Source organism: Pterocles gutturalis, unplaced genomic scaffold, assembly GCF_000699245.1.
Source record: "Pterocles gutturalis isolate BGI_N339 unplaced genomic scaffold, ASM69924v1 scaffold14449, whole genome shotgun sequence".
Lineage (NCBI taxonomy): Eukaryota > Metazoa > Chordata > Aves > Pterocliformes > Pteroclidae > Pterocles > Pterocles gutturalis.
Genome location: NW_010135954.1, coordinates 131,847 through 156,786, shown reverse-complemented (window position 1 = coordinate 156,786; position 24,940 = coordinate 131,847). Strand labels below are relative to the sequence as shown.

The window sequence follows — 24,940 nt, the reverse complement described above, 5'->3', positions numbered from 1 at the left end:
GCGCCCCTCCGCGGCGCTGCGGGAAGCCGCGCTGCCCCCCTTCAGCCGCCCGGGGAGGGCGCGAACTTGTGTGTCCGCAGAGCAAAGGACCCCCGGGGCCGCTCTGCCCGGGAATTCGGGGGGTTGTCTTTCAGGTTTGCTCCAGATTTTTGTCGTTCTGGGAGGAAAAAAACCCAAAAACCGCACAACTGTTCAGTGAGGTTTTGTTTCGCTTGTTGCAAGTTACCTGCTGCTGATGGTTGATAATTACTCCTCTGTGCAATGTGGATTATTTTTTGTCCATCCTGCCATCTATACGAAACACACACACACAGAGACACATCTGTATTTTCCCTGCTCTGCTCTGAAGCTAGACATTTTTTTGTGTATTTGAAAATTACAGGGCATAGACCATGCTAATGTTTCACTAGCACGTTCAGAATGTGAATGGTTTAACAAGAGATGCAGGTAAAACTGTTTTTCTGTAGAGGCTCAAAGCTTGAGCTAGCAATTTTTAAAAAATGGTGCATATCTTCTGCAAAAAATATGGCTAATTGCTGGGATCAGTTAAGTAGTATAATAAGGGCATAGATGCATATAAATTATACCCTATTTTATAAATAAACACATATGTGTAATTAAGAATTATTGTATAAACTGTAGATAACAAGTAATTGAGCAAATCCTGAATTGGAGCTATTTATGTTTATTACTAACATCAACTGTGACCCTCAAGTTTATTTACACAAAAAACACTAAAAGCATAAAGGAACAGAAATCATCCTGAAAGACATTTATTGTAAAGAGAAGGCTGGATGCAGTTGTCTCGTGGAGAGGTGAGATGGTGACCTATGTATCACTTTGTCAAGGAAAATCAATTGCCATGCGTCAGAGAAGGGCCTGGCATTCCTTCTTCTGCACTCCCCGTAATGCTCATGGGTACGATGGATGCAGAATTAATGCTGTAGACAGGGATTTTCTCATGGCTGGGAGTTTCTGGTCAATTAAATCTGGAAGCACCTGTGAACTTTGGGCTTGCGGTTTTTTCCAATACTGATCAAGATGATAACTGAGTATTTCTCATTATTTTTTGAAATATTTTTTTCATTATTTAAGTGTTGACTCAAGAATACGGATAAGATACTTGTGAGTGCACTGGTCTTTAAGGAAAGATACGTTTTAGTGATAAGTGTTAGTGATCTAATAGGCTATACAGAATGTGTAACTTTTGGGGCTACCTAGCTTGTCTGTTGCTCTGCAAGTATTTGCCAGTGGTAGTTATAAGAAAAATGTAGGGAACTTTTTTACAGTACAAGCAGACAAATACAAAGACATAGACACAAGCTTCCTGTTATGAATAATTTTTGCAACACTGGAAAACCAGAATCATATGATTTTTGCAGGCCTCACTCTCCTGCATTGGCTTGAAATGGAGAGTCTGAACAACAAGGAATATGTGGGGTTTCTCTGTGCAAAGTAAAAATCAAAGTAGAAGTGTTTGGTTTTTCCTGACATCTATCATTATCGTGTGTATTTCTGATCTAATGTTGCAGAGTCTGTTGAATGGATTAATGTGTTACAAACCTGATGATCCAATTGAATATTTGGAAAGCTGTTTGCAGAAAGTGAAAGAGCTTGGAGGGTCAGAAAAAGTGAAATGGGACACTTTTGTCAGCCCAGAAAAGAAGAGCCTGCCTCCACTCAATGGAGGACAATCCAGGAGGACTTTTTTCAGGAATGGTAATGTATTAAGTATAAACTTTATTGTATTTCTTATACTGTGAGAGGTTTTACATCCACTAGTGAATTATTTTATACTTAACTTGTATAGCAGATCATGCCTCATTCTGATTTTCCTTAGGCAAAGGACTCAAAAAATCTGTTTCCTTGTATTTTGGCATTTGTTTTTCTCCTCTCATAACGGATGCTATGTGGGAGAGGAAATTGTGATAATTTTGCAGCCTAATGATGGATGTTTGCTGTGTAAATGTTTAACATATTATTGGAGAGACTTCTCATATCCGACCTAAAACATTTGCAAAGATAGGGGCAAAGTTGACTCAGTGCACTCGGCTTTTATTTTCAGTTGGTCCTTATGGATGACGTATATAATAACTCCAATGAAGTTACACTAGGTTGTTTTTCTAGTTTATACTGGAGCTATATGCTAATTCACTAAATACAATCTAAATTATAAACTCTTAGAAAAAGGTGCATCTCATAAAATCTAAGCAAATGTCATACCAATACCTGTCATTATTTTATTTGTAATGTTAACAAAGAGTAATTAGCTCATCTTTCAGTTGCCATAGTTATTCTTCCTTGCCATCCAGTATTTCATTAAACTAATTAGCAAGAATACTATCTCTGTCTCTGTGTACACTGTGTATCACCAAAAGAGTTCTGCTTAGTAGTGCCAGTTATCTGCACAATACAAGGCATATTTTCTCAGAGGCCACTGCTGAACTCTGGGTGCTATGGGCAGATTTTCACAGAAAAGCTGACGTGCTTGTAAAGAAGCACCAAAGCAAACTGACTCCTAGTGGTTCCAATTTAATAAATCACCTCAATAGAGGCAAGGAATATTTAATATAGAAACAGCAAGCACATTGTAAAATTATGAGATATTATGATACCTATTTAAATCTGTGTACACAATAGATTCTGAGTTTTATGTCTATTTCCACAATTCCCAGTTTATCTTACTGTTTTACAGTGATGCCTGATAATTCTAACTTCCCATACCGGCGGTATGACCGACTACCTCCAATCCAGCAGTTCTCAATAGAAAGTGACACCGACCTCTCTGAAACTGCTGAGCTGATTGAGGAGTATGATGTATTTGATCCTGCAAGACCTCGACCAAAAATTATCCTTGTCATAGGTATGAAGGCAGAGTCATTCTGACAAGATTTTATCTTTGTTACTTTGCCTTTTTATTTGTACTGCAAACACACTGAATGCCTGTATGGATTTAAATACAAGTTTTTCATCGTCTGTAGCAAGTGATGCAGCCCAATTAGAGTGTATCAGAAAGTGAAATTGTTAGTGCTGAGGATACAGCATCCCAACTGTAAGCATTTTAGGGGCTACAGCGAGCACCTCTGGTCATGTTCTGTAGACTGGATGCCCGTTAGCAGCTGGAGAGCTCATGGTTTGCTTGTGGAGCACATCTGTTGGTTTGATTTAATCTAAAACAAACCCAGTTCATGCATTTCAAGAGAGCTCCACCATGTGAACCAGAGTTCTTCCAAAAGCTCTTCCAAAGCGTGTTCTGGATCTGAACTAAAACGCTGTCACAGATGTACTCAAATCTGCTCACAAAAAAAGGATACTTAAAAATATTGGATAAGCCAGCTCAAAAAGGTGATAGGGAGCTGTTGTCCACTCTGTTTAGAACCTTGAAAACTGATTGGTATGTCCAGCTGGAGCGAGCGCACGTGGTCACTAGTCCATTGTGTTAATAAATTAATCCCTGTCTCTGTTTGGCAAATGAATCCTGTGCTATCTTCAAGGAGAGTGAGTGAGCATTAGGTAATTGTGCCCTCTCCCAAAGTTCTCTCCTGCGTGCTTTCCAAGCAACTCCTACTTTCCAGCCTCAGACAAAGCATGTTGTTTATTAAGAAATAGCTGAGGTTTAATTCTAAATCAATGGTTTATTCTGTTTCTGAATTTAAGTTCATTGAATTAGTTTCCTTGTCATGTGGGATAGTTGCCTTTCGAAATTTTACTGCCAGGTCTGATTCTCTGATTCTCTGGACTGTTTGAAGAGTTATAGCACAGGTGCCAGGTGATAGAGAATCACATTCTTAGTCTATAAAGCCTTATTTATATTAAAGATAGATATTGCTTCCATAACAGAGAATAGTATGTTCTATAGTAAAAGAGAATAGAAATGTTTTCTGTATGATTGAGTGGGATCTTTAAGAACAGCATGTCCTCTAGGCTCCAGAACTGCACCCAACAGTTCTCAGAAATGTGATGTTGGCATATACTGAAAACAGAAAACCAGGCATTTTTCTAGATATTTGTGGTATGCCAAAAGAATTGCTTAGGCATTTGATTTTTCTCTAATCTTTTGGTTTGGAATTACAAATCTCAACATGCAAATCCCTCCATGCATCACTGAACTTAAAGCTTGCATTAGATAGAAAAATAACACATGCCTTTATTTAATCTTAATTAATTAGCTAACCTTCCTTTTCATAAAGAAGGAAAACTGGCTCCTTTTCAGTGACCACAGAAGGCTCTTAATGCACAGAAATCCATGTAACTCTATTGCAGCAGAGTGATGAATGAAGGTTTGATCTAGGTGAAATAAAGAGAGATTGGCTTTCACCCCTGGAACTGTGTACAGCGGTATTTGAAGTGAAATCTTTGAATGTCAGCATATAGTGAATAGACCATGGATTTTACAGAGCTTTTTTTTCTCCCGTTTATATAGGGAACATTGTAAACATTCTGCAAAGGCTATTTCAGGTTTATTTTTCATCTGAATTTCTCTGAATCTGTCTATTATAGTGTGATCTGATAGAAACACAATACTATATGTAGCTTAGCAGCTACTGTCCAATTTTGGACAGTATCAAGAAAATTTCTCCCAAATTCAACTTTCTATTGAGAAAGAACATAAAAACACACACTGAAAAGAATAAAAGAATAACTAATATAGTGATTGAAAGAAAGAAAATTTTAAAAGTATACTATTAATTTCAAGAGACAAATATTATACACAACAAATGTGTTGCATATTTTTCAGTTTGCATAAAATGCCAGCAAAACCTTCAGTTAAGAAAGCTTTTTATATCTGACTAGTGATAACTAACCATCCTGCCTAGCTCAGATGGTACGGGTCCCATTCAGTTGGAGACTGAAATGAATAGAACTTAAAGATCTGTCTTTTACTTTGCATATTAGGTGAACTTTTCTTTAATAATGCATTAGCCCAAGATCTTTTTAATACTTCTATAAAGGTTTTTACAACTTCTTTGCTTTATGAAATCTATCATCCTTATAATGAAGCAAGTAGGTCCGGGGCAAAAAGAGAACACACAAAAGTGGTTGGGGGTTTTGATCTTTTTCTGGGTTTGCAGAAAAGTCTTCTACTGAAATGTAAAGCTACAAAGCAGCAAAATGAGTGTGTGACTGGATTTTAGAAAAATCACATGGAACCAACCGGGATGGCACACATCTGAATCACTGGAAAATTACGTTTCTAAGGCATTAGGAAACCAGATTGTGTTTAAAGATGTGCTTCCCAACATGTTTTGACAAACACATTTTTATTATTGATACAGCCTGAATACAAAGACCTTAAAAAATTAATTACCCAATGTCATTAGCCCCATAGTTTAGTATGTTTTTAAACTGCACTTAATTATAGATATTAGTTAATATGAAAAGAATGTTTTCCTTTTATAATCAAAGTTTAAAGGATAGATCAAAGATAGTCCTGTCAGCAGCTGGCTGGCCTGTTGATTTGTTAAATCCGCTCCACACCTAGATTTTAAAATCATAAGTCTTTTCAGAAAACTTATTATTACATACATTTATTTTGAATTTACAACAATATAAGCAAAATTGAGATTTTGAACTTCCATTGACAAAACTAGATTAAAACAACTGCTTTAGCAAAACTGTTTGGGCATACAAATCTTCTCTTTAAACCAGTTAGCAAACATAATTTTAGATGCAACAAATGTTCCCTAGTCTAGACATCTTCTAAGAAATATGTAAAATAATTACACTTTTCTTGAATAATGTATAGTCTCAGAATAAGTTAAAAGAATGAAAAACAAAAGTGATTTGATTTTCCTTTCTTGTGAACAGTTTGTCGGTGTGATTTATCAAAGAGTCAGGAATGGATGCATAGTTCAATAAATTATAATGATTTGCTGTGGGAAGTAATTTTGTTGTATTACTTTTCTCTTATTTCATTACCTGAATGTTTCCCCTTAGATTGTAAATGGATAATCCCAGCTTGCTATAAAGGGACATTTTTGGACTGAGAAAAACAAAATGTATGAGAAGTTTATGAACATTAAGGAAAATATTTTATTAGTTGATTTTTTCTGCTTGCAAATCTAAATTGAAAGACTTGCCAAACTACACTCTTTTTTTTTTTCCTACTTCTCTTTAAAGGCAAAGGAAAGCCCCTTCTAACAGAAGTGTAAAGTCTATTTACTTGGTTTCAAAAACTATTTTTCGGATATTTTATGGTTTTACAGAGACTGATCTTTTTCCAAGTAATAGTTCTGTTTTTCTGGCATCTTTTGTATCTCTCTTGGAATACGGATATTATTTTCCTTGTAAAATTTTCTGTTTCTAATTTTCTACACATTACCTATGTATGTTTTGCGTCTTTATTGTTTCTGGGATGCAACATAGTATGTTTCAAACTTGACAGCCCTTTCTAAAAAGCTATACGCACTTTTCCATTCGTGGCACCAACATAGCTACACTTCATGGACAATAGGAAGCACAATAGTGATTTTTAAACGACGTTCTCCAAAACTAGACCAGATATGGGCCTACAAGAGAGCTCACAAGTCATAAAGTAGGTCTACATAAAGAAACTGAATTTCCGTCCTCAGAAGTTTTGTAGCTGCAGGAATTAAGCACAGTATTGGCTCCAGTATTTCATAAACCCTTTGCTCTGAAGCACAGTCACAACCTACCGCCCCTTTTTTTCCAGTTGTTAGGATTATTGTCAGTAGATAAAGCTCTGTAATTCATACTAATAAATGTTACACATAAACACACACATATATAAGATACATTACTTATATGTTATCTTTATTAGATTGCAATATATGGCTTTATATCTAGAGAGAGGTTTACTTACGGAAAACTTTACACAGAGTGAGCAGACATTCCAGTAACAAGTAATAATGCTACTCATTCACCCGGCAAACTGCCCCATATGAAGTGGCAACAGTCATCAAACAATTAGCTGCAGTGCTTTGTGCTGTTGTTTTCATGTATGTAAGAAAAAAGACACTGGGACGCAGTTACTCCAAACCTACTATCATTCCAGATTAACAATAAGCTGTAAAATACATGGAATGACCTGGTTTGAACATTGTATCAGATACGTTTTTGATACAGGAGTGGAACACAATGTAGGGTTTGGTGAAATTTGTGATGGGGAAGGCTGAGTGTGTCATGAAAGGGAGCGGGGAGTGCTGAAGCAGAATCACTTTGTAGCCACTTTACTGGAGGAGATGATTCCTAGTATATCAGCTGCTTGTGTCTCTAAACAAGACATATTTCCTCTAAAGGGAAACATCCTTTATTCTAATGAAGAAGATAGCTAAACTGTCTATGAAAGAAAGAGTTCAAGCTGAAAAAAACTAAGCCTGTTTAGATCACCTAGAAGAACTGAAATGGAAGAACAGCTGTAAAACCTAACATAACCTGCTGAAAGAAAAAAGAAAGCATGCACCTTTTTAGGAGAGTAACAGCAAGTAGACTGAATGAGGGAAAAATATTTTTCAGTTGCAACCTTACGGTACAGAAATAAGACATTGTTTTTCTTTAATTTCTTTGTTTGTGTGGTTTATGAACATCTGCAGCTGTATTGACTAGTTGGATGTTATGGAAAAATCCTTGTATTTGTATTTATCTTAACCTGGCTTGATTTAAGCATTATTTAAACTAATTGGATAATTATGAAACCTTTTTTTTTCCCCAAGGGTATAACTAAACTGTGGGCAGGGTGTGGGAACACCTTAACAATACCCAAGTTTTCCCATGCATTCTCTTCAGATGGGTCCCCATTTGAGTTGCAAAGGCCAGGTGGAGAGTTACTGTCACAGCAGCAGGGGTATGGAAGAGTTCCTAGTGACTACTAGTGACACTGAAAGCTCTCTGACATGTAATATTGGGACACAGGTTTGAACCTGGTCACACAGAGAGTATCGTTACCATATATGAAGACATATTGTAAAGCTTATCCTGTAGTTAAATCTGTATTAATTATATAAATGCTTCCCCAAAGCTATGGGAACAATACAGACAAATAGGAAAGAGTTATATGATTGCTAACAAGAAGCTTGTATTCATATTTACTTTCTTTGCATTGTTGTATTTTTTAATGTTCATAGAAAACCTATGTTATATTTTTAATTAATTCTTTGCCTGTTGAAATAAAATTCAATGTTCTCACACACAATTCCCCAAAATATAGCTAGTGTTGGGAATTAATATTAAAAAAATTATTTTGGTTTTGCTTTGTTATGTTATTCAGTAGTGTACACTTTTCTATATGTAAACATTTATTTTTATCAAAACAATTCGCTATTTTTACATACTAGATTTCAGTTTCCCTGTTCCTCACATCATAATGTGTTCTTTTAGTTCAGACATAATCTGATTTTTTTCTACATGCATTCTTGCTTCTGCTGTCCAGCTGACCTGTCACTTCAGCATTTCCTGCTGTGTAATGTAGCTGGTTTTTTTGTCATTTTCAGATCTATTCTGCCCTATGTTGAAGGGTCTATTTATTCTTCAAGTTGTCCAGCAAGCTGAATCTAACAAATTGGTTCTCTGTCAGATGCTTCAAGCACTGGTACCAGAAGTATGCGTGGTTCAATGAAAGTCCTCGTACCAAATCACTATGGAAACATCTCAGATGATTATTTAATATTTTCCTGTATTTTAAAATTAGAAGACCTCAGGAACTCATGCAAGCATATTTAGGTGCTGATTTTATTAGTTGCATTTCATGACTAGTCCACTAATGTCATTGGTTTATTTAACCAAGTGTGATTCTTTCTGAGATGAATATACTTCAGACTATCTCGCTCTATCGTTAGATTCAGAGTTCAAGAAGGGACCAGTTCATTTATCTCTTCCTCTACTACAAATTGAGAAAAAATCCTTCCCAGGAACAGCTTTAGAATGAGGTCAAGCCTAAAAGAGCATGTTTATTTTTAATTCACAGGTAGATTTGTATTCTTTCCTTTTTTTTTTCTTTTTTTTTTTTTACTTAATTTTTACAAACCATTACCTTTGTGATCAGGTAGATGAGACCCATTTCTGGTGGCTGGTAACAAGCCCTGCAACTGCAATATCTGCTCTAATAATGGCTGGAAAATTGGTGCCGATAGCAAAGATTTCACATATGATTGGGTACTTTAGATGAGAGGTTAATTTAATGTTTTGCTTATAATTAACAATAGGTGGCCCAGGAAGTGGTAAAGGAACACAGAGTTTGAAAATAGCAGAACGTTATGGATTTAACTACATATCTGTTGGTGAATTGTTAAGGAAGAAGATCCACAGCACAAGCAGCAATAGAAAATGGAGTCTAATTGCCAAAATAATTACTACTGGAGAACTGGCCCCTCAGGTACAGCATATCCTGTATTAGTATTTACTTTCAAAGGATTTGTACTTGCTGTATTAATGTGCACCATCAAGAAAACCTCCTTTACAATATTAAATAAATACTTTATTTTCTCTGTGAAAGGAAACAACCATAACTGAGATAAAGCAGAGATTAATGCAGATCCCTGATGAAGAGGGTATAGTGATTGATGGATTTCCCAGAGATGTTGCCCAGGCAATCTCCTTTGAGGACCAAGTAAGAGATGGTTTTTATTCTTAAAATAACTTATGTCTACAACAGTTAAGTTGCTTGAAATCGTCAGTCAGATTCCAAGAAAGACTAGATGTTATTTCTAACTGAGCGTTGCTCTTTAAATCTTTGCAAGTACATAATTACAGGTTGACAAAAATTTATTATTTTGGTTTACGTTATGTTATGTTCTGTCTGGAGCCAGTATTTTGTAAAAAGGCCATGTGATAATATAACCAATAACCCAAGCCTCCTGTCTCAGTAATGAAAATCCTCTCAAGACAAAGAAAATAACATCAAATCAAATCTAACAATTAATATTTTTTTGTATCTCAGTGATTTAGAAATGGGGAAGATATTTCTTTATTTATTTGTTCAATTTAATCTACACTAAGAGGCACATACCTAAAACAATGTGTATCTTCACAACACTTCTAATTTCAAGTTTATTACAGTGCATTGAAAAGACTGGAATAAAATAGAGGTTAAAACCATCCATGTTTTGTAAGTTTTTGTAAACCAGAAATGATGTTCTTTTTTTAGAAACTTACATAATTTTGGTTATTCTAAACTACAGTTGTAAGGTTTAGTCAGCTAAAACTGTATTCCCGAGTTCTGTTCACGTGTTTTTTTAATGTGTGTATTTTAAACTAATCTAAAAATACTTAAATGCAGTGGAAAAACAAACAGCTTATGTCATTTTCTGATCAAGTGCTGTTAACATAACAGTCAATGGTCACAAGTAAGGGTTGCGGTTTCAGTGCTGAATTTTTAAAGGACCCTTCATGCAGAGCATTTCAAAGTCCTTTACAATTGCCAGTGTACTACCATTTCTGTACTTTGAATTCGAAGTGGCATCGCCAAAACAGAAGTACCAAAAGAAAGCAGCTAATGAGGCATTTCATTAGTGTGCTTTTACAAGGTATTATGCTGGGCAAAATTTAGAAGACTGCATTCAGGAAATTAAAGGAAATGGACAAAATAGTTATTACAGAAAATAGCCAATGACTGCCAGCTACATCTCCTGATAATTAACAAAAGATAAGATTGACTATTTTATAAGTGAAACAGCAGAAATTTAGGTTTAGTGGTAATTTCCTTGTCTCATTTTGTGTGATAGTGTGACTTAAGTGCATTTCTTGGTGCTATAATTCTGTGCTGATGTTGTGTTTGATTAAAGTGTGGGTGATGTGAAACTGGAAGAACTGACAGGAGTTAATAAATTAAGTACTTCTAGTTATCCTATGGTCAGATTCTCCTAGAGAGGAAAACCAGTAACAACTCTCAAGCACCCATCATAGGGTCCATTAGTAATACCACTAAGAAGTGGAGTCCAGGAGGCAATAGCAAAAGCTCAGGTAATACCATGCCATAGAAGGGGAGAAAGATGGACACTATGTTTCATTTTATGTTTGAACCTCCCACTGCACCATTCTAATAAGCTTTATAGTATTTCCTAACTTAACTTGAAAATAGTCTCCTCTACCAGCCTGGTTGGCTCTTGTTGACTATAGAAAACTACGTGGAAAAAAGACTGACATCCTAACTTTGGCTCCTTTTTAGTATGTGCTATTGCTCCAAGGATGCTGTAGGTTGGTGGTTGTTTTGGGTTTTTTTCCCAGAGAAAAGAGAGGATGGATTTAGTAATTTTAGACCTGACTATACTTGAGAGTTCCTTTGTTTCCGTCTAATGGGATTTGCTAAATCATACTCCTCAAGGCCCGATTCTGCCTGAAAGATAGATGACTGAGTCTCTGAAGAAATCCCAGAGTCCTTCATATAGGGCCACCTTTCAGTCTTACCCATTCTGAAATACGTATGGGCAAGGAAAGAAGGAATCAGAGCTTTTGTAGGAGCATAGGAAAGAAAATTTGGTCTGTTTAGGCTCTCCGTATTTCATCTTTCTTTGCATCTGACCTCTTATATGAGCACGTCTAAGGCCATGGAAATAAATGTACAAAGGATGTACCTGTTTCAACATACATCTGCCTAATCCAGTGGGATAGGTTCAGTGTTTTATCTTGGCTTTATATTTTAAAGAAATAATATATGCTTGTTGTGTCTTTAAAATTCTCTGTTTAGTAAGCGATAATGCTGCACATGTAACTGGGAAGGTCTTGTGGTAAGGAAAGACTATGAGCAGACGTGATATCCGTCTTCACAGGATGAGGCAGACAGTAATCGGTGGCATACCATGTTATTTACATTAAGCGTGCTAACATTTTGAAGGCACTCAGAGATCCCTCGATGGGAGCTGCAATTGAATTGTGGAGAATTCAGTAATTAAGTGTTGTGATAATTTCTGTAGGTGTGCAATTAAAGGTGCTTCAGGTGTTTTCCACAGCTTAGAAATATTACAGCTTTCTTGCTAGCAGTGTGTAGAAGAACAGAACAGAATTGTTCTCATTAACGAAAAGTGACAAAATGATAAATAATTAGTTGAAATTTCATCAGAGAAAGTTTTGATTAAATAGTAAGACATTTTATAATTAGAAGATGTATTAAGCAATAGAACATCCTTCTGAAGAAAATGGTGAAATCCCACAAAACGCAAATAGTCCAATCACATTATTGTGTAATAATACGCCTTATTCGTACAAAGATGTCCCTTGTAGAATACTGAGCTCTGTTGATAAAAAGTTGTGAATAAGAACTAATTCTTATTGTTATCATTAATTTTGTTATGGGTGAATACTTATACTTACAGATGGTCCCTTTAAGACCATTACATGATTATGTACCAGAGAATGGTAGAAACAGTTCTACGAAACAAGCCACTTTACAGGTTACATTTAGGGGAACTGCCAAAAGATGTATGAAGTAGGGGTTACTATTTATTTAACTGTTTTCCCTCGTTTGTCATCCGTTCACAGCTGTTAATTGTTTTGATTACAAGTGTTCTAGAATGCAGTTTTGTGCTTTTGAACAGTGACTTTACATTATTATTTGTTCCATAAGGCAGCTAGAACACTTTTGGATTTTATGATGTAAATTAAAATAATGTTGCTAAGTTTGTATAAGGGTAAATAGAATATGCTGGCTTTCTCAGTTCTTTCAGCCATGTAGGATATAAAGTAGATGTCAGTGGGAGGAATGAGCATCAGGGACAAGGGTGACTGTTCATTTATTCTTCATCATTTGAATGTATTGGGGTGGGTATTCATCTGTAATCCCACGGAAGCTTGAAATAAACAAAGAAGTATTCAAAAGAAGTAGCATCTTCCACTGTATAGCCTTTCTTCTTTGCCCTTGTTTGCAGAGACAGAAACAAATTCCAAGAAAATATGTAATAATACCAAAAATAAATTGTTGGGGGGGGAGGAGAATGTGAAGGACAAGTTATTAAACTGAATAGAAATAAAGATGAATAATACAAGGTATTGAGAGAGTAGGTAAGGCTGGAACAGAGACTGAACAAATGTGAGGAAAATAGGAGGTCTGTGAACAAAACAGGCTAGAAAAACTTAACATCGTTATAGGTCAAAAAAGCATGTCTGGGCTTTATTAATCGAAGACTATATTGCTTTGTTATCCACATGTTGTTCCTCTTTGTGAGGCATGATCAAGAAAGTATCTGGTCCCAATGTCACGTGAAGGGCCAGGAAGTCAAAACTTGGACTTGATGTGAGCTGGCCACAGTGGTCAGCGGAAGGGGGACAAGGAAAGAACTTGTACGCTTTTTGTTCTAAGCCACGTCATGTCCCCTTTCTCCACTAGTGTATGTTGTGGACAGTAGATGATGAACAACTGAAAGGCAAGACACAAAGGGCATAAAATCTATCTTGCTCCCAAACACTAACGCTATCGTTCCTGAACGCTGTTTACTGAACCTTTTTGTACAATATTATTACATGGCTTTCACCAGGAAGCACTGTGTGAGTTACTGTAAAGATAAACTAATTTGTATTGGAGATGGTTCACCGTATTAGTAGAGGAAAAGCAAAAGGTCAGCTAAGGTGCCTGGTTCCTCTTGCAAGCACATGTAGAATCTAACTGTGCTTTGTTTGCTGATGTCTTTAATGTAACAAATTATTTATGCTAAAATAATCCCTTCAATTTTATGGCTCACATAGCTGTTACTGAGACACTATTTGAGGTTTCATAATCTCTTAATTTTGTGAAATAATCAAATGGATACATATATGTTTTAATAGTACCTGTCCTATGTAATGTTCTATTATAGAAATACACAATGATAATGAATTCTTGTTGAACTTTGCTAGGTACTACCAGCACATTTTTATCCCTTTGACTAATCCAGAAGCTGAACTTTTCTCTGGGAAAAAAAGTTATTTTTAGTGAGCAGGTCAAAGCAACCCAACTTATGCTAACATTCCCAAACATAGGTATAACTAAAAGATGACAATTTCCTCCCTGTTACGTTGCCAGACTGCACATTGTGGACAGTAAGTTCTCAACGTGTTGCTAGGCAGAATTGTATTAAAACACATTGCATCTCAATGACTAAAGTGCCTAAGATAATACCATATATAATTTGCAGTACTCACAGTATTTCTCTTTCTGCTCAGATCTAAAAACTAGAAGTAACAAACACTGCTTTCAAGCACTAATGTCAGTCTGGAATAAGTGGATTAAAAAGGACTTTACACATCTGAGGAATTTTACATTTGAATTAAAGCTTTTTCCCCCCCTTCTCTTTTATTGAGTTTTGTTAATATCATCCATATATTTTAAGCAGGAAAAGAGTCTTTAAGATGGGATCAGCAATGTTTTCAGATTTTCAGCAGTGCTTGCCAACCAGCAGCAACTCTGCCATTCTGGTCACTTCCTTACACCAGCTTAATTTCTTAATGGTCAGTCACTCATTGCAGCATTGCAGCCTGTGAGAACTCAGCCATGAGCACTGCAGTTTTCTCTTGAGTTTCTCTCAGTTTTCTCTGAACTTCTTATCTGAGTTGAATTAAGGCCTGTATTTTTCTCTTTGAAGACTGAATACGTGACGTAACTTCTCTCATTGGAAGTCTTGGACTGTTGCCAAATCCTGACTTTCTCATTTCCTAATTCCAGAAAGCAAAGTCAGTACTGCCAACACTTTTGACAGGAGTAGTTTTAATAAAGCCCTGAAGTCTTGTGACTGTAAGAACCTCAGCTCTCACTTTAAAACAAAGTTTCAAGCAGTCATGGTTGTGGAGAAAAAATTAAAACATTGAATTTTAATGTCTTAAAACCAAATAGAACTTCCAGTTTATGTATTTGTTTTAAATATAATTTCTGGATTTTGATAATTTTGAAATCCTTCTGCTCAGTAGCGCAGATTTGATACTGATGTATTTACCCTATCAGTTTGAACCTAGGCATAAAGCTAGCCTAAACCACAAATTTATAAGGTATCCATGATCTCTGCTGGGTGCAAATAGTAGAAAGGTGTTTAGATTCCAAGCACACATTTAGAAATGCCAAGGAGAAAATGGTTTATTTACCATTAACCTGTCAGCTTGAAATTCAGCGAGTCACCTACAGTGCCAACAGGCTCAAGCATGCTAAATATCTTCCCCTCCAGTAACGCTGTAGTGAAATGCCTCTGACTGGTGTATTGAACTCAAATGACTTGTGAAGATGAAACTGCAGTTTGACTTTCTCTGTAATCTCTCACATGGCAATAAGTTTTTACCCTTCCCAGTAGAAACAATTTCTCACTTCTGTATTTTCCAGCTAATTTCAGTGACTGCTTTGGTTTGGGTTTTTTTTTTCGCCCCTTTCAGTCATTCATGCATAACTTTCCGCCTGATTTCAGTAATTCCTTCACCAACATTAACCCTGTTAGTTTCAATAGCATAAGTACAGGTGAAGTTTTCTTAAAATATATTAATTGTAAGTTTTTTTAATAGTGAAGTGGAATGTGGAACAGGTAGTAGAATTAATATTAATTAATGAATATAATTTAATTCCTTGATAAAAGAAAAAGACTACATTTGTAGAAATTATCTTTAAAATATTTTTGTGTTATATGGCCTGGGTAACAAGACTATACTTGAAGAACTAAAATCTTAATTCAAATAATAAACAGAGGCAGTAAATTTTATCTGATTCTTTGTTTAAAATGTCCTTAAGAGTATTCATAAATGCACTACACCTACAAAGAATAACTGGTTCATCTTGGCTGTGATTCGAGTTCACTTTTAAACTCCCTAATACATTCGTTATGAAAATTATTATGATAATTAATTTTGCTAGAGTAGAACAAACTGTGTAGATGGCACAATATAGGATGCTGGAAAAAACTGACTTGTCCTCTCGCAGCCTCACAGGCTAAGGACGGCAGTCCTGTTCCTCCAAGTCTGCCTCTACGCAGAAATGATGCTTGCAGTCCCCTCAAAGTTTGACATAGGTGTTTGTGGCTGGCTAACCTACGGCAGTCCAACTGCCAAGCTCATGCCCTGCAAAGAGCTTCTGATAGAAAACCTGCTCTGTCACTGGCCAAGAGTGCAGGCTCCAGAGCAACTAGTAAAATGAATGCAACCTTTCTGTGAATCTTCTTAAGGTGAGAGATCTGTTCTTTGCAATGGGTTTTTGTTCTGGTGAAGGTGTTTTTTTTTTCCTGCATCATGTTCTATGTGTCTTCACTTCATTGCCTCCTCCACTTCTATTTCCTTTCTCCCAAATCCCCCCTTCATTGTTGCAGGCTGATAAGCCTCCGGTACTGTTCCCTGCTGGATGTATATACCCAGTAATCTATATGAGGAGTAGGAGGGCTAGCACATCAGCAGCCTGCATTGCTGTGGTTCCTCTCATTCATTCTCTTTGGTCCTGTGAGTTTCACATTGCTTTGTCAAAGCCAGGCCTGAGCAGGATGCCTGTGGAATGGTCTTATCGTTGTCTGTCTTCTCCCCTGGAAGCTGGAGCACTCTCCTGTGAAAGGCAAGCAGTGGTTCAATTTTCTTCTGGGTAAGAGACCCTAGACCTCAGGTTTCCTATTTTTCTGGACAAGGGCTCTTCTCTGCTAGCCAAACGAGCCAAAGTAGATCTCATCCATTGCTGGGCTTTAACCCTCAGGAGAGGACCTGATGTTCTGAATTTCGAGTGGATGGAGGTGTCTGCTGAGCAGTTCTGAACCTAAAGTCTGCTTAGACCTTTATTTGTAGCATTAGCATTGCTTTTTACAGCTAGGGATTCATATCAACTAGCTTACCTACAGAGGTGAAAATCTGAATTAGTTCTACCTAAAGACACCTGCCTCTCAATCAGTTATTTGGAGGCCTGATTATGTAGTCTGGGCAATTTGATGGAAGCTTATTTCTTGGGCAGTGTGAATACAGTTCAGAAGCAGTTACCAGAAGAAATTCTATCAGCAGGATTCATTCTTTGACAGTATGATTCATGGTTTTGCTTTTCTAAAACAAGAGACAACTATGAAAACAGTCTCGTAACCCAGCAGAGATGGAACTATAATAAAGCAAATTGGTAATTACAAAGGAGAGCACCCATACAATGGACATAACTAGCTTGCTAGTAACCTTTACCAATTAGAATAAAATGCACTGCTAAATTAATGACAGTTGTTCATGAGCTGTCGGTTAAGTTTTCTCAGGAGTATCTAGTAGAACATACCAGGAATTAAGAAACAGAGCATTTCTTATTTTGCCTAATGAGGAACAATGAGAGAGAGTGTAATCATCTAATTTCTAGAAAACAACAACACTACTTTCACTAATAAGAGGAGATGTAGAAAATATCCCCAGAGAGAAGAGAGCATCTTTCCACTTATACTGCTTTACGTCAGTGACACCACTGACTTGCATGAAATTGCTCTCAGTTTACTCCTTGTTCCAGTTTAGGAAGGAGTTTCAGACCCAAAGAGAGTAGGATTTACTTACTAGTAAACATTATTCTAAAAAAAATGAGAGGTGGTACCCACCAGGTTAATTCTGAGTTGATACCATACAGTCTTTGTCTCATTTAAAATTCAGGAGATTGTGAATAACCAGAAAGCTCTCTGTTCCCATAGGCAAAGATTCTCCCTTCTGCTGAGTTCCAGCTAGTAAGTAGTCAAATTCACTCCCCAGAGCCTCACTGTCCTCTTCTGGACATGAATGAGACCCTCTCCCTTCAGCACATGATGAGCGTGTTATGGGAAATCAGCATGAAGGAATCCAGTTCTTCTGTCTGTCCTGGTTCTGTACACCTTTTCTACAAGCTGAGTCTCAGAATAAAACTTATTCCCTAGTCATAAAACTCAGCAACAGTTAGTTCTGAGTTGAAAAAATAGGTTTGTTTTCAAATGAGTCATTAAAAAAAAACTTTGTCAGAAAAAAGCAATTTGTCCTCATATTTACACTGGAGAACTAGATATGGTTCTAGAGAAGTAATCCCAGATGTCCATATGTTCGCACTAGCTGTTACATTCCAGTTTAAAGTATTTACAAGCACATCTTGCAGGCAGGTGCAGTTGAGTTAAGTGTAAGCGGTGGTTCATGAAAACAGGAATGAAATATCAATAGCATTTCAAGGGCTTACTGTGAAGGTTGTAAATGCCTGTAGGAGAAATATATTAAGTGCTATTAGGTCTGTATACCTATGAATATAGAAGAGATGTTACCCTTTTGAGCCTCTAAAACCAAGCAGAGGCTTGTGTTTATTAAATGGTTTTCAGCTACTTTCTGATGATAAAGATGCATATTCTGCAGGTAAAAGATAATTCATAGAGGCATCTCATAATCAGAATCGGCTTTGTATTCCTACCTCAAATATACTTGAATTGCTTCTTTTTCCACTTCAAAAAACCTTTTAGACAGTACTTCATTTGAAACTAAGCTTCTTGAACTGATAATTTTAACTGTTTTAATTGACATTTTAGTTCTGAAGGAAATGTATTTCAAATTACAAATGCCAGTATCAGAAAAAATAGTGTTAGTTCCTGGAATTCTGATATTCTCTTTTCTGTTGTTGCTGTTACTAGTCAAAAAAATTAAGAACAACAGTACTCATCTCCTGTAAGAGAACTTTCAATTTTAAAAAGAATAGGAAATAATTAAAACATAATTAATTAATTTTCCACAGTAATTACTGTGTTACACCTTATTATTATCCTTATTTTACAACTAGGAAAAAAATCAAACCAACAAACACTTGGGCCCAGGGCGTGATTTCCCATTTTCTTAAAAAGGAACTGACTTCTGAAGCCAATGCAGTTTGTGGGAACTAAGCAAATGAGAACCTGCACATCTGATGGTGTCATGGTGGCTTTCAGATCCTTCCCTTGCTGTGGAGCTGCACTTGCTCAGCCAGTTTGTTTGAAGAATTGACTATGGAAAGCTGCACTTTCGTGTTTGTGTGAAACAGAAGGACACCTTCCCTTTGTCTCCTTCCTTTTTTTCCTTTAGGGATAATAATTTCATGAGAGATCTATTTATTTTAAGTACTCTCTGTAAGGTTTGATGTTATATGTGAAGTTATGTGATATGCAAAAGCTGAGGTCCTACACTTGAGGAGGTCTGGTGTGACTTCACAGATCTGAGTACTTGTAAATGCTGGTCCTGAAGATGTTTGGGAAGGAGTGAGGAGAAGGCCAGCTACAGCTTGGAGCATCTAAAGATTTCTTACCATCTTTCTTCACTATTATTAGGATCCATTATTATAGAAATAGAAATACTAAATAAAACTATTCACTTATATAAACTCCTTTTGTACTTCACTTTACTAGATCCCTGATTTGCAGTTATAATTTCGGAGTCCCTGTGTAATGTGTGTTAGGAAGCTCCAATCAGCCAGATATCCACACTGCAACTGGAGATGTCTCTGTGCTCAGTCTGCTGGGCATCAGCCATTCCCTTTCATGAGACAGTGTTCCGTTACCTAAAAGGCTTTGAAATCTGTAGCTTTTTTTTTCAGAATCTGTGTCATAATTTGGATTTCATTACGACTGTATGCTCTTTAAATTCCTAACTTTTGATTCCCCATTATGCTTCTACTACTAATGAAGCAACTCTAATTTAACAGAGCTACTTTTAATAATGTCCATATTGCGTGGAGATCTAACACAGAAACTTACTTTCATATTCTTTCACATGAATAATTATGTGCCTTAAAGCTATTATGTGGTAGTAAAATTGGCTGTCATAATTAATTAATTCATCCTATGAAAGGACAGAATAACACTGTCAATTATGTATTTAAAATAGTCTGAAAATGGGGGGGAGGTTAGTTTTGTTGCCATTGAGGTACATGTCTTAGAGGTAGGAGACATCTTCTCTCCAACTGTCATTTATTTTAAAAAAAATATATTACAAGGTTAATTGTTTCAAAATCTAATAGATACTCATTAAAAATTGCTAGAATTAATATTTTGTGGTTTGGTTTATAGTTTGTGTCCTCATGTCTCCAATCATCTACAATGTGCATAAAAAATGGGCCACCATCCTGCTTCTTTGCACAGAAGTAGTTAGAATACACGTAGATGTTTTGGTGATACTTTTGTATAGCTCAAATTTAACCATCAAATTTACATAGTATCAAGCTGAACAAAGACAAAATTATTCTGTAGATCGGAAACATGAGGAAAATGTGTATTTAGCATTCTTGAGCATCCACCATAATTTGTAATATAATTAGATTATGTACTTTCTAGAATAGTAAGCTAATTTTTTACTAATATTAGTTAAAATTAAAGTATGAACCTTTTTGTTCAGGTAAGTAAAGACAACAGAAGTAACTTTGTGCTTGTATGTGAGAAAAAGTAAACCCTTTCTAATCTGTAGTCAGATAAAATCATGCACAATACAATAGGGTTTGTCTTTATCTCAAATGTTTCTTACAGAGAATTCTAATATGTTTGAAAAGGCAATACTAAGCTAGTGAGAAAAAATTTTTTAAATAGAGGTAGATTTCTTTGTAACAATCAGGTAGAGGAAAGAACAAAATCAGATTTTACGAGTATGGTTAATTTACACTTATAGCCCCATTTTTAAAATCCTGTGAATTCACGTGTCTGAGCAACTTCTGTTTTTTCTACCACATGTACTAGATAGTGGTGACATCTGAAGATTGTGGACATTTAGCAGCATTCCTAAGAAGGTGGGGTTATTATTGCTTCCCCCACCTCAAGCGCCAGAGGTATCTCTTCTATAGGTTTGATAGCATGAGTAATCAAAAGTTATGAAGAACACTGAAAGCCATAAGGGCCAATTGAATTTAAGTGGGGAAGAGCTAAACTTCCAAAAAATTTTTTTTCTCATTGCCATAAGGCTGTACTTCCTGAACTTTAGTTCAGGGCTGGGTGTGAGATAAAACAGTGCTTACCACACAGACCAAAAAGCATAGGAGAAATTAAAATCCTCTTAGCTGCCACACCCAACCACTTGAAGAGTACACTGAAGCTTGGGTGAGATTTAGAGAAACAGAGAAAGTATTATAAGAAACTGTGGATCTTGGAGCAAGTCTGTTTTCACCTGGTCCTAGGCATCAGTAGCTTCATAGTGGCTGCTGGATTTTAAACACAACCTTACTTAAAGGTTTTTTAGATGGAACCCATATGACCATTTTCCTGCAGAATATGAGACATTTATTTATATTTTGCTCTTTTTGAAAATTTTAATTTAGCTAGGGGAACCTTCTAGTCTAGAGAAGGTTTCTGGGATGATGTAAACATTTTTCATTTAACTTTTCCCTTAACTTCTCAGGTGAAACAAATTGACTAATCTTCACATAAGACAAACAAACCCTACAAATTTCCCTTAAAAACAAGAGGAAATGAATGAGTTTGTCAAGTTCTAACTTACATAAATGTAGCATATCTGAGCTTCACCTAATAATGGAATTGCTGAGTTCTGTAGTGCTGGATAGTCAACTTAATCACAGACTTCTTGAATTGCTCTTTCCACAGATCTGTACCCCAGATTTAGTGGTGTTTCTGGCATGTTCCAGTCAAAGGCTGAAAGAAAGGTTACTGAAGCGTGCTGAACAGCAAGGGAGACCCGATGATAATCTGAAAGCCACTCAAAGAAGACTAATGAATTTCAAGCAGAATGCCGTCCCATTGGTTAAATATTTCCAGGAAAAAGGGCTAATCATCACAGTAAGTCTTAAAGTGTATACCTTTGAAAACTTAATTGTTGTTGTAGTTATACTTGACTTCTTAGACCTTTTGCTTTAAGATAGGCTAGATGAGTCAAATTATGTTTTAGGTATACACCATGGTTACTGAAAGGAAACTTTCAGTTTGCTGAGAGAGTATTTTCTGCAAAATTCAGGTGCATGCAGATGACATGGTAAGCACAATGTCAATTCTTTGCTGCAGGCGTAAATTGTTCTGCCAACTAGTTGCAAACCCTTTGCCCAGAAATTATGTGCATGAAAGAAGATCTTGTTTTGAAACGCTGGTTGCTATTACAGTGCCAGCAGTTTCATCCCTTGCAAATAGTCATGTACTTTTTGAATGGTTGTCTTGAGAGGGGAGGAAAGAGAAAAAAATCGCGTTCTAACACAAGGCAACAGAGTTGGATTAAATCAATACAGGTTCTTCAAGGAATTAATATATCTGGCCATTGATTGACTCCAGTAAAAAAAAGTCCTTTGATTATCTTATCGTGGTTTAAATACACCTTATTATGTGGTCTCCTCCAATCTTTAGCATTTCAGCTAAAATTTTTGATGACAAGAAAATTGGAATGTAAACAGTCCACTTGGATAGTGATTTCTGTGATATTTAGGGCAAGAGAAAATATCTCCAAACACAGAACATACCAAAAGCTGCATTCATAAATAAAGCCAGAAGTACTTTATGGAAGCAGGGACAGCAAGTACTGCTGGAAGATTTAAGTGTTTAGTGATGACAAATTCAATGAACAGTTGATAACGGTTGAATTATTGACATGTTCTAAATTGCAGACCGTGTCTGGTTGTAATAGTGCACATATGGTACCATGAAAGTAGATCTGGCCTGTTTTGTTTCTTTTGATAGCCTAAATAACCTAGGTAGTTCACATTGGTATGTTCTCCTCACAGCAAATATGACTAATTCTCTCTGCCAGTCAGATTCATGAAGGGCCAAAGCATCCTTAATTGCAAAGTCATCTAATGATGGTGGTAGCCTTAATAATGCACTTCAGCATCTTTCTGAATTTCAAAATGAAAATCCCAGGAAACTATTACATTGTTTTCTCCAGAGAATATCTGTTCTGTTTGAAGATTTTTATTAACTCTGTGTGGAAGGATAAGAGGACTGGAATTCTTGAAAGTAAGAAGTGTATATTTTGTGACATTTCTAAAGCCTTTACAAGTGCTCCTCCTACAGAAAGCATACTTAGCTCTTCAGGGAAAATGTGCCTTTGTAGATAAAGCATGTGGGATGTCTGGATAGAATTCCTGTTCTGTTATAAGACCTGTAAAGCCGAGGATGTTTTTCCTGTTGAGATTTTGTCTTCTACTTTTTAGCTCTGTTTGTTGACAGTTCTAAAGATTTGAATTGCAATATTCACCTTAGATATCTCTTTTCTTTTTGAAGAAAGCAGATGGTTGTGGTGGGTATGGAAATGGTAACATGGCATGTGGACATTATATTACTGTCCGCTACAGGACAAGGAAACAGCATACACAGAAAATACTGACTTGGCAAAATGTCAGAAAAGTCTTCAATATGAAAAAAATCTTTAACATTTGAATTTACTCCTTAATGATATGGTATCTACTCAAAGTGTGTTAATGTCATTTCACAGAGATCTAGAAATTACTCTAGATTTACTTTGGTGTAGAAGTGAAGAGAATTAGACTTTGGAAGGGAGACTCTGTTGTTCACTTCTCATTAGAGCTGCTACAGTGCAATTGCATTTCCCTTGTTGCAAAACCAGGATGCATTAGTAAAGCCAAGCCCTGAGAGTTAGATGTGTGAGTAATTTCATGGCCAGCGGGTAAAAGGATCTCTTTCTGTAGATGACAAAGAATATACATGGCAGACCCCTTTCCATAGAATTCATTGCTTATGGAAGATACATTTTGCAGTTGCCTAAGGCAACTAAGTTAGTGGGGGATAAATGAGAAAAAAGAGTAGCTAGGGAAGGAGTAATAAAAAGAGATTAAGCATGCATACTCCAGAGCAAGTAAGCAACTGAAAATTTCTACAAAAGGGCATTTTTTAAAACCACGTGACCTTGAAACAGAGTAAATGTGTGCTAAGTCCACATAGAAAACTACATAGTACTAGAGCAAGTTGTAAATTTTAAAATAGTGTTTTAAAAAAATCATTATTTTGTCACCATTTGCTCCTTTTCTTAGTGCCCAATTTATAGACCAGGATTATCTATAAAGTTTTGACATTCTTCTGACAATGTAACTTATTTTCATAGGTTAATTTTGTTGGAAATTCATTTGTCCAATGAGAAATCTAAGTATGTTTCTGCCAACTTCCTGTCCTATTCCTTTCAGCAAACATCAATGGAGATAACAGATGTTTTCTTACTCCAAATGGCTTTGATCCCATTGTCTTCATCACTGATTAACTTGAGCTTTCTTTTGGTTTTCAAAATAAAATCCAAACCATATAATTTTTCATAGCCTTCCATCAGTGGAAAAGACAGAGTTTTCTTAGAAAGCCATAAGATCCAAGGACCATTGCAATCTTCATCACCACCTTCTCCTGGTGGAAGCCTTGTATCTTGAACTTGCCTTTACTAGTATGTATCTGTATAATACACGTGTAATATTAACACATACATTTATTTTTTTTTCCCTACAGAAGGAGGAAGCAAGAAAGAAAACTGCATTTATCCTGCTGATTGTAATGTTGAACCTGGAAGGCACTGAAATATTATGGGGATGAGAGCAGTGTAAGAACTAGAACAGCATCAAATAGAATTACACTAGCCAAATTCGTAGAGAAGTGAATCCTTGAGGCAAGGTCAGGCAAGGTCAATGCTGACCAGGAGGAAAAAGAAATACACATTTTTCTTAAATGCCTACCTGCACCTTGTCACTGCTACTCAAAGGTCTAAATCTCAGACATTTATTCTACCTAGCATCATGATTCCACTCAAGGAAAAGAAACAGAACCATTTGTTCTCCATTATGGAGAGTTATTTTAGAACCACAACTCAAATTTTAAACATCTACTTAAATATTTTGTTCTTCATCCATAAACAGACTGAATGAGAAAAGAAAAATTCACTGAAATCTCACTAAATATGATTAATGAGCAGACATTTGATATAGTCTACTGTTAGACACTGTAAGCAAGAAAATAAAAATCTAAATTCCCAAAGAATATGAATTTTACTGCTCCAACAGTTTTTCCACACTAGGTTTAACATATTTTTGTTAATAGAATTAAAAAACACGTTCTTAATTTCAGATCTTAGTGGTTAGGTTGTTTAGGTGTAATTCTTTCCCTTATGTTTGGTTTTTTTTCCCTTGATCTTTGGTATTTTATACAGT

At 36.1% G+C, this 24,940-nt stretch overlaps 1 protein-coding gene across 1 annotated transcript in view; it reads left to right on the top strand.

The window, feature by feature from the left end:
* The first annotated feature begins 1,530 nt into the window (after window positions 1-1,530).
* The window catches only part of AK5 (adenylate kinase 5), a 90,574-nt gene continuing 67,164 nt past the window's right edge, over window positions 1,531-24,940 (top strand). Inside the window, exons 1-5 of the mRNA XM_010082120.1 lie at window positions 1,531-1,719; window positions 2,696-2,863; window positions 9,162-9,331; window positions 9,452-9,565; window positions 21,399-21,590. Of these exons, the coding sequence (XP_010080422.1) occupies window positions 1,551-1,719; window positions 2,696-2,863; window positions 9,162-9,331; window positions 9,452-9,565; window positions 21,399-21,590 (813 nt within the window). The 5' untranslated portion in view covers window positions 1,531-1,550. The remainder of the gene's footprint in view (window positions 1,720-2,695; window positions 2,864-9,161; window positions 9,332-9,451; window positions 9,566-21,398; window positions 21,591-24,940) is intronic.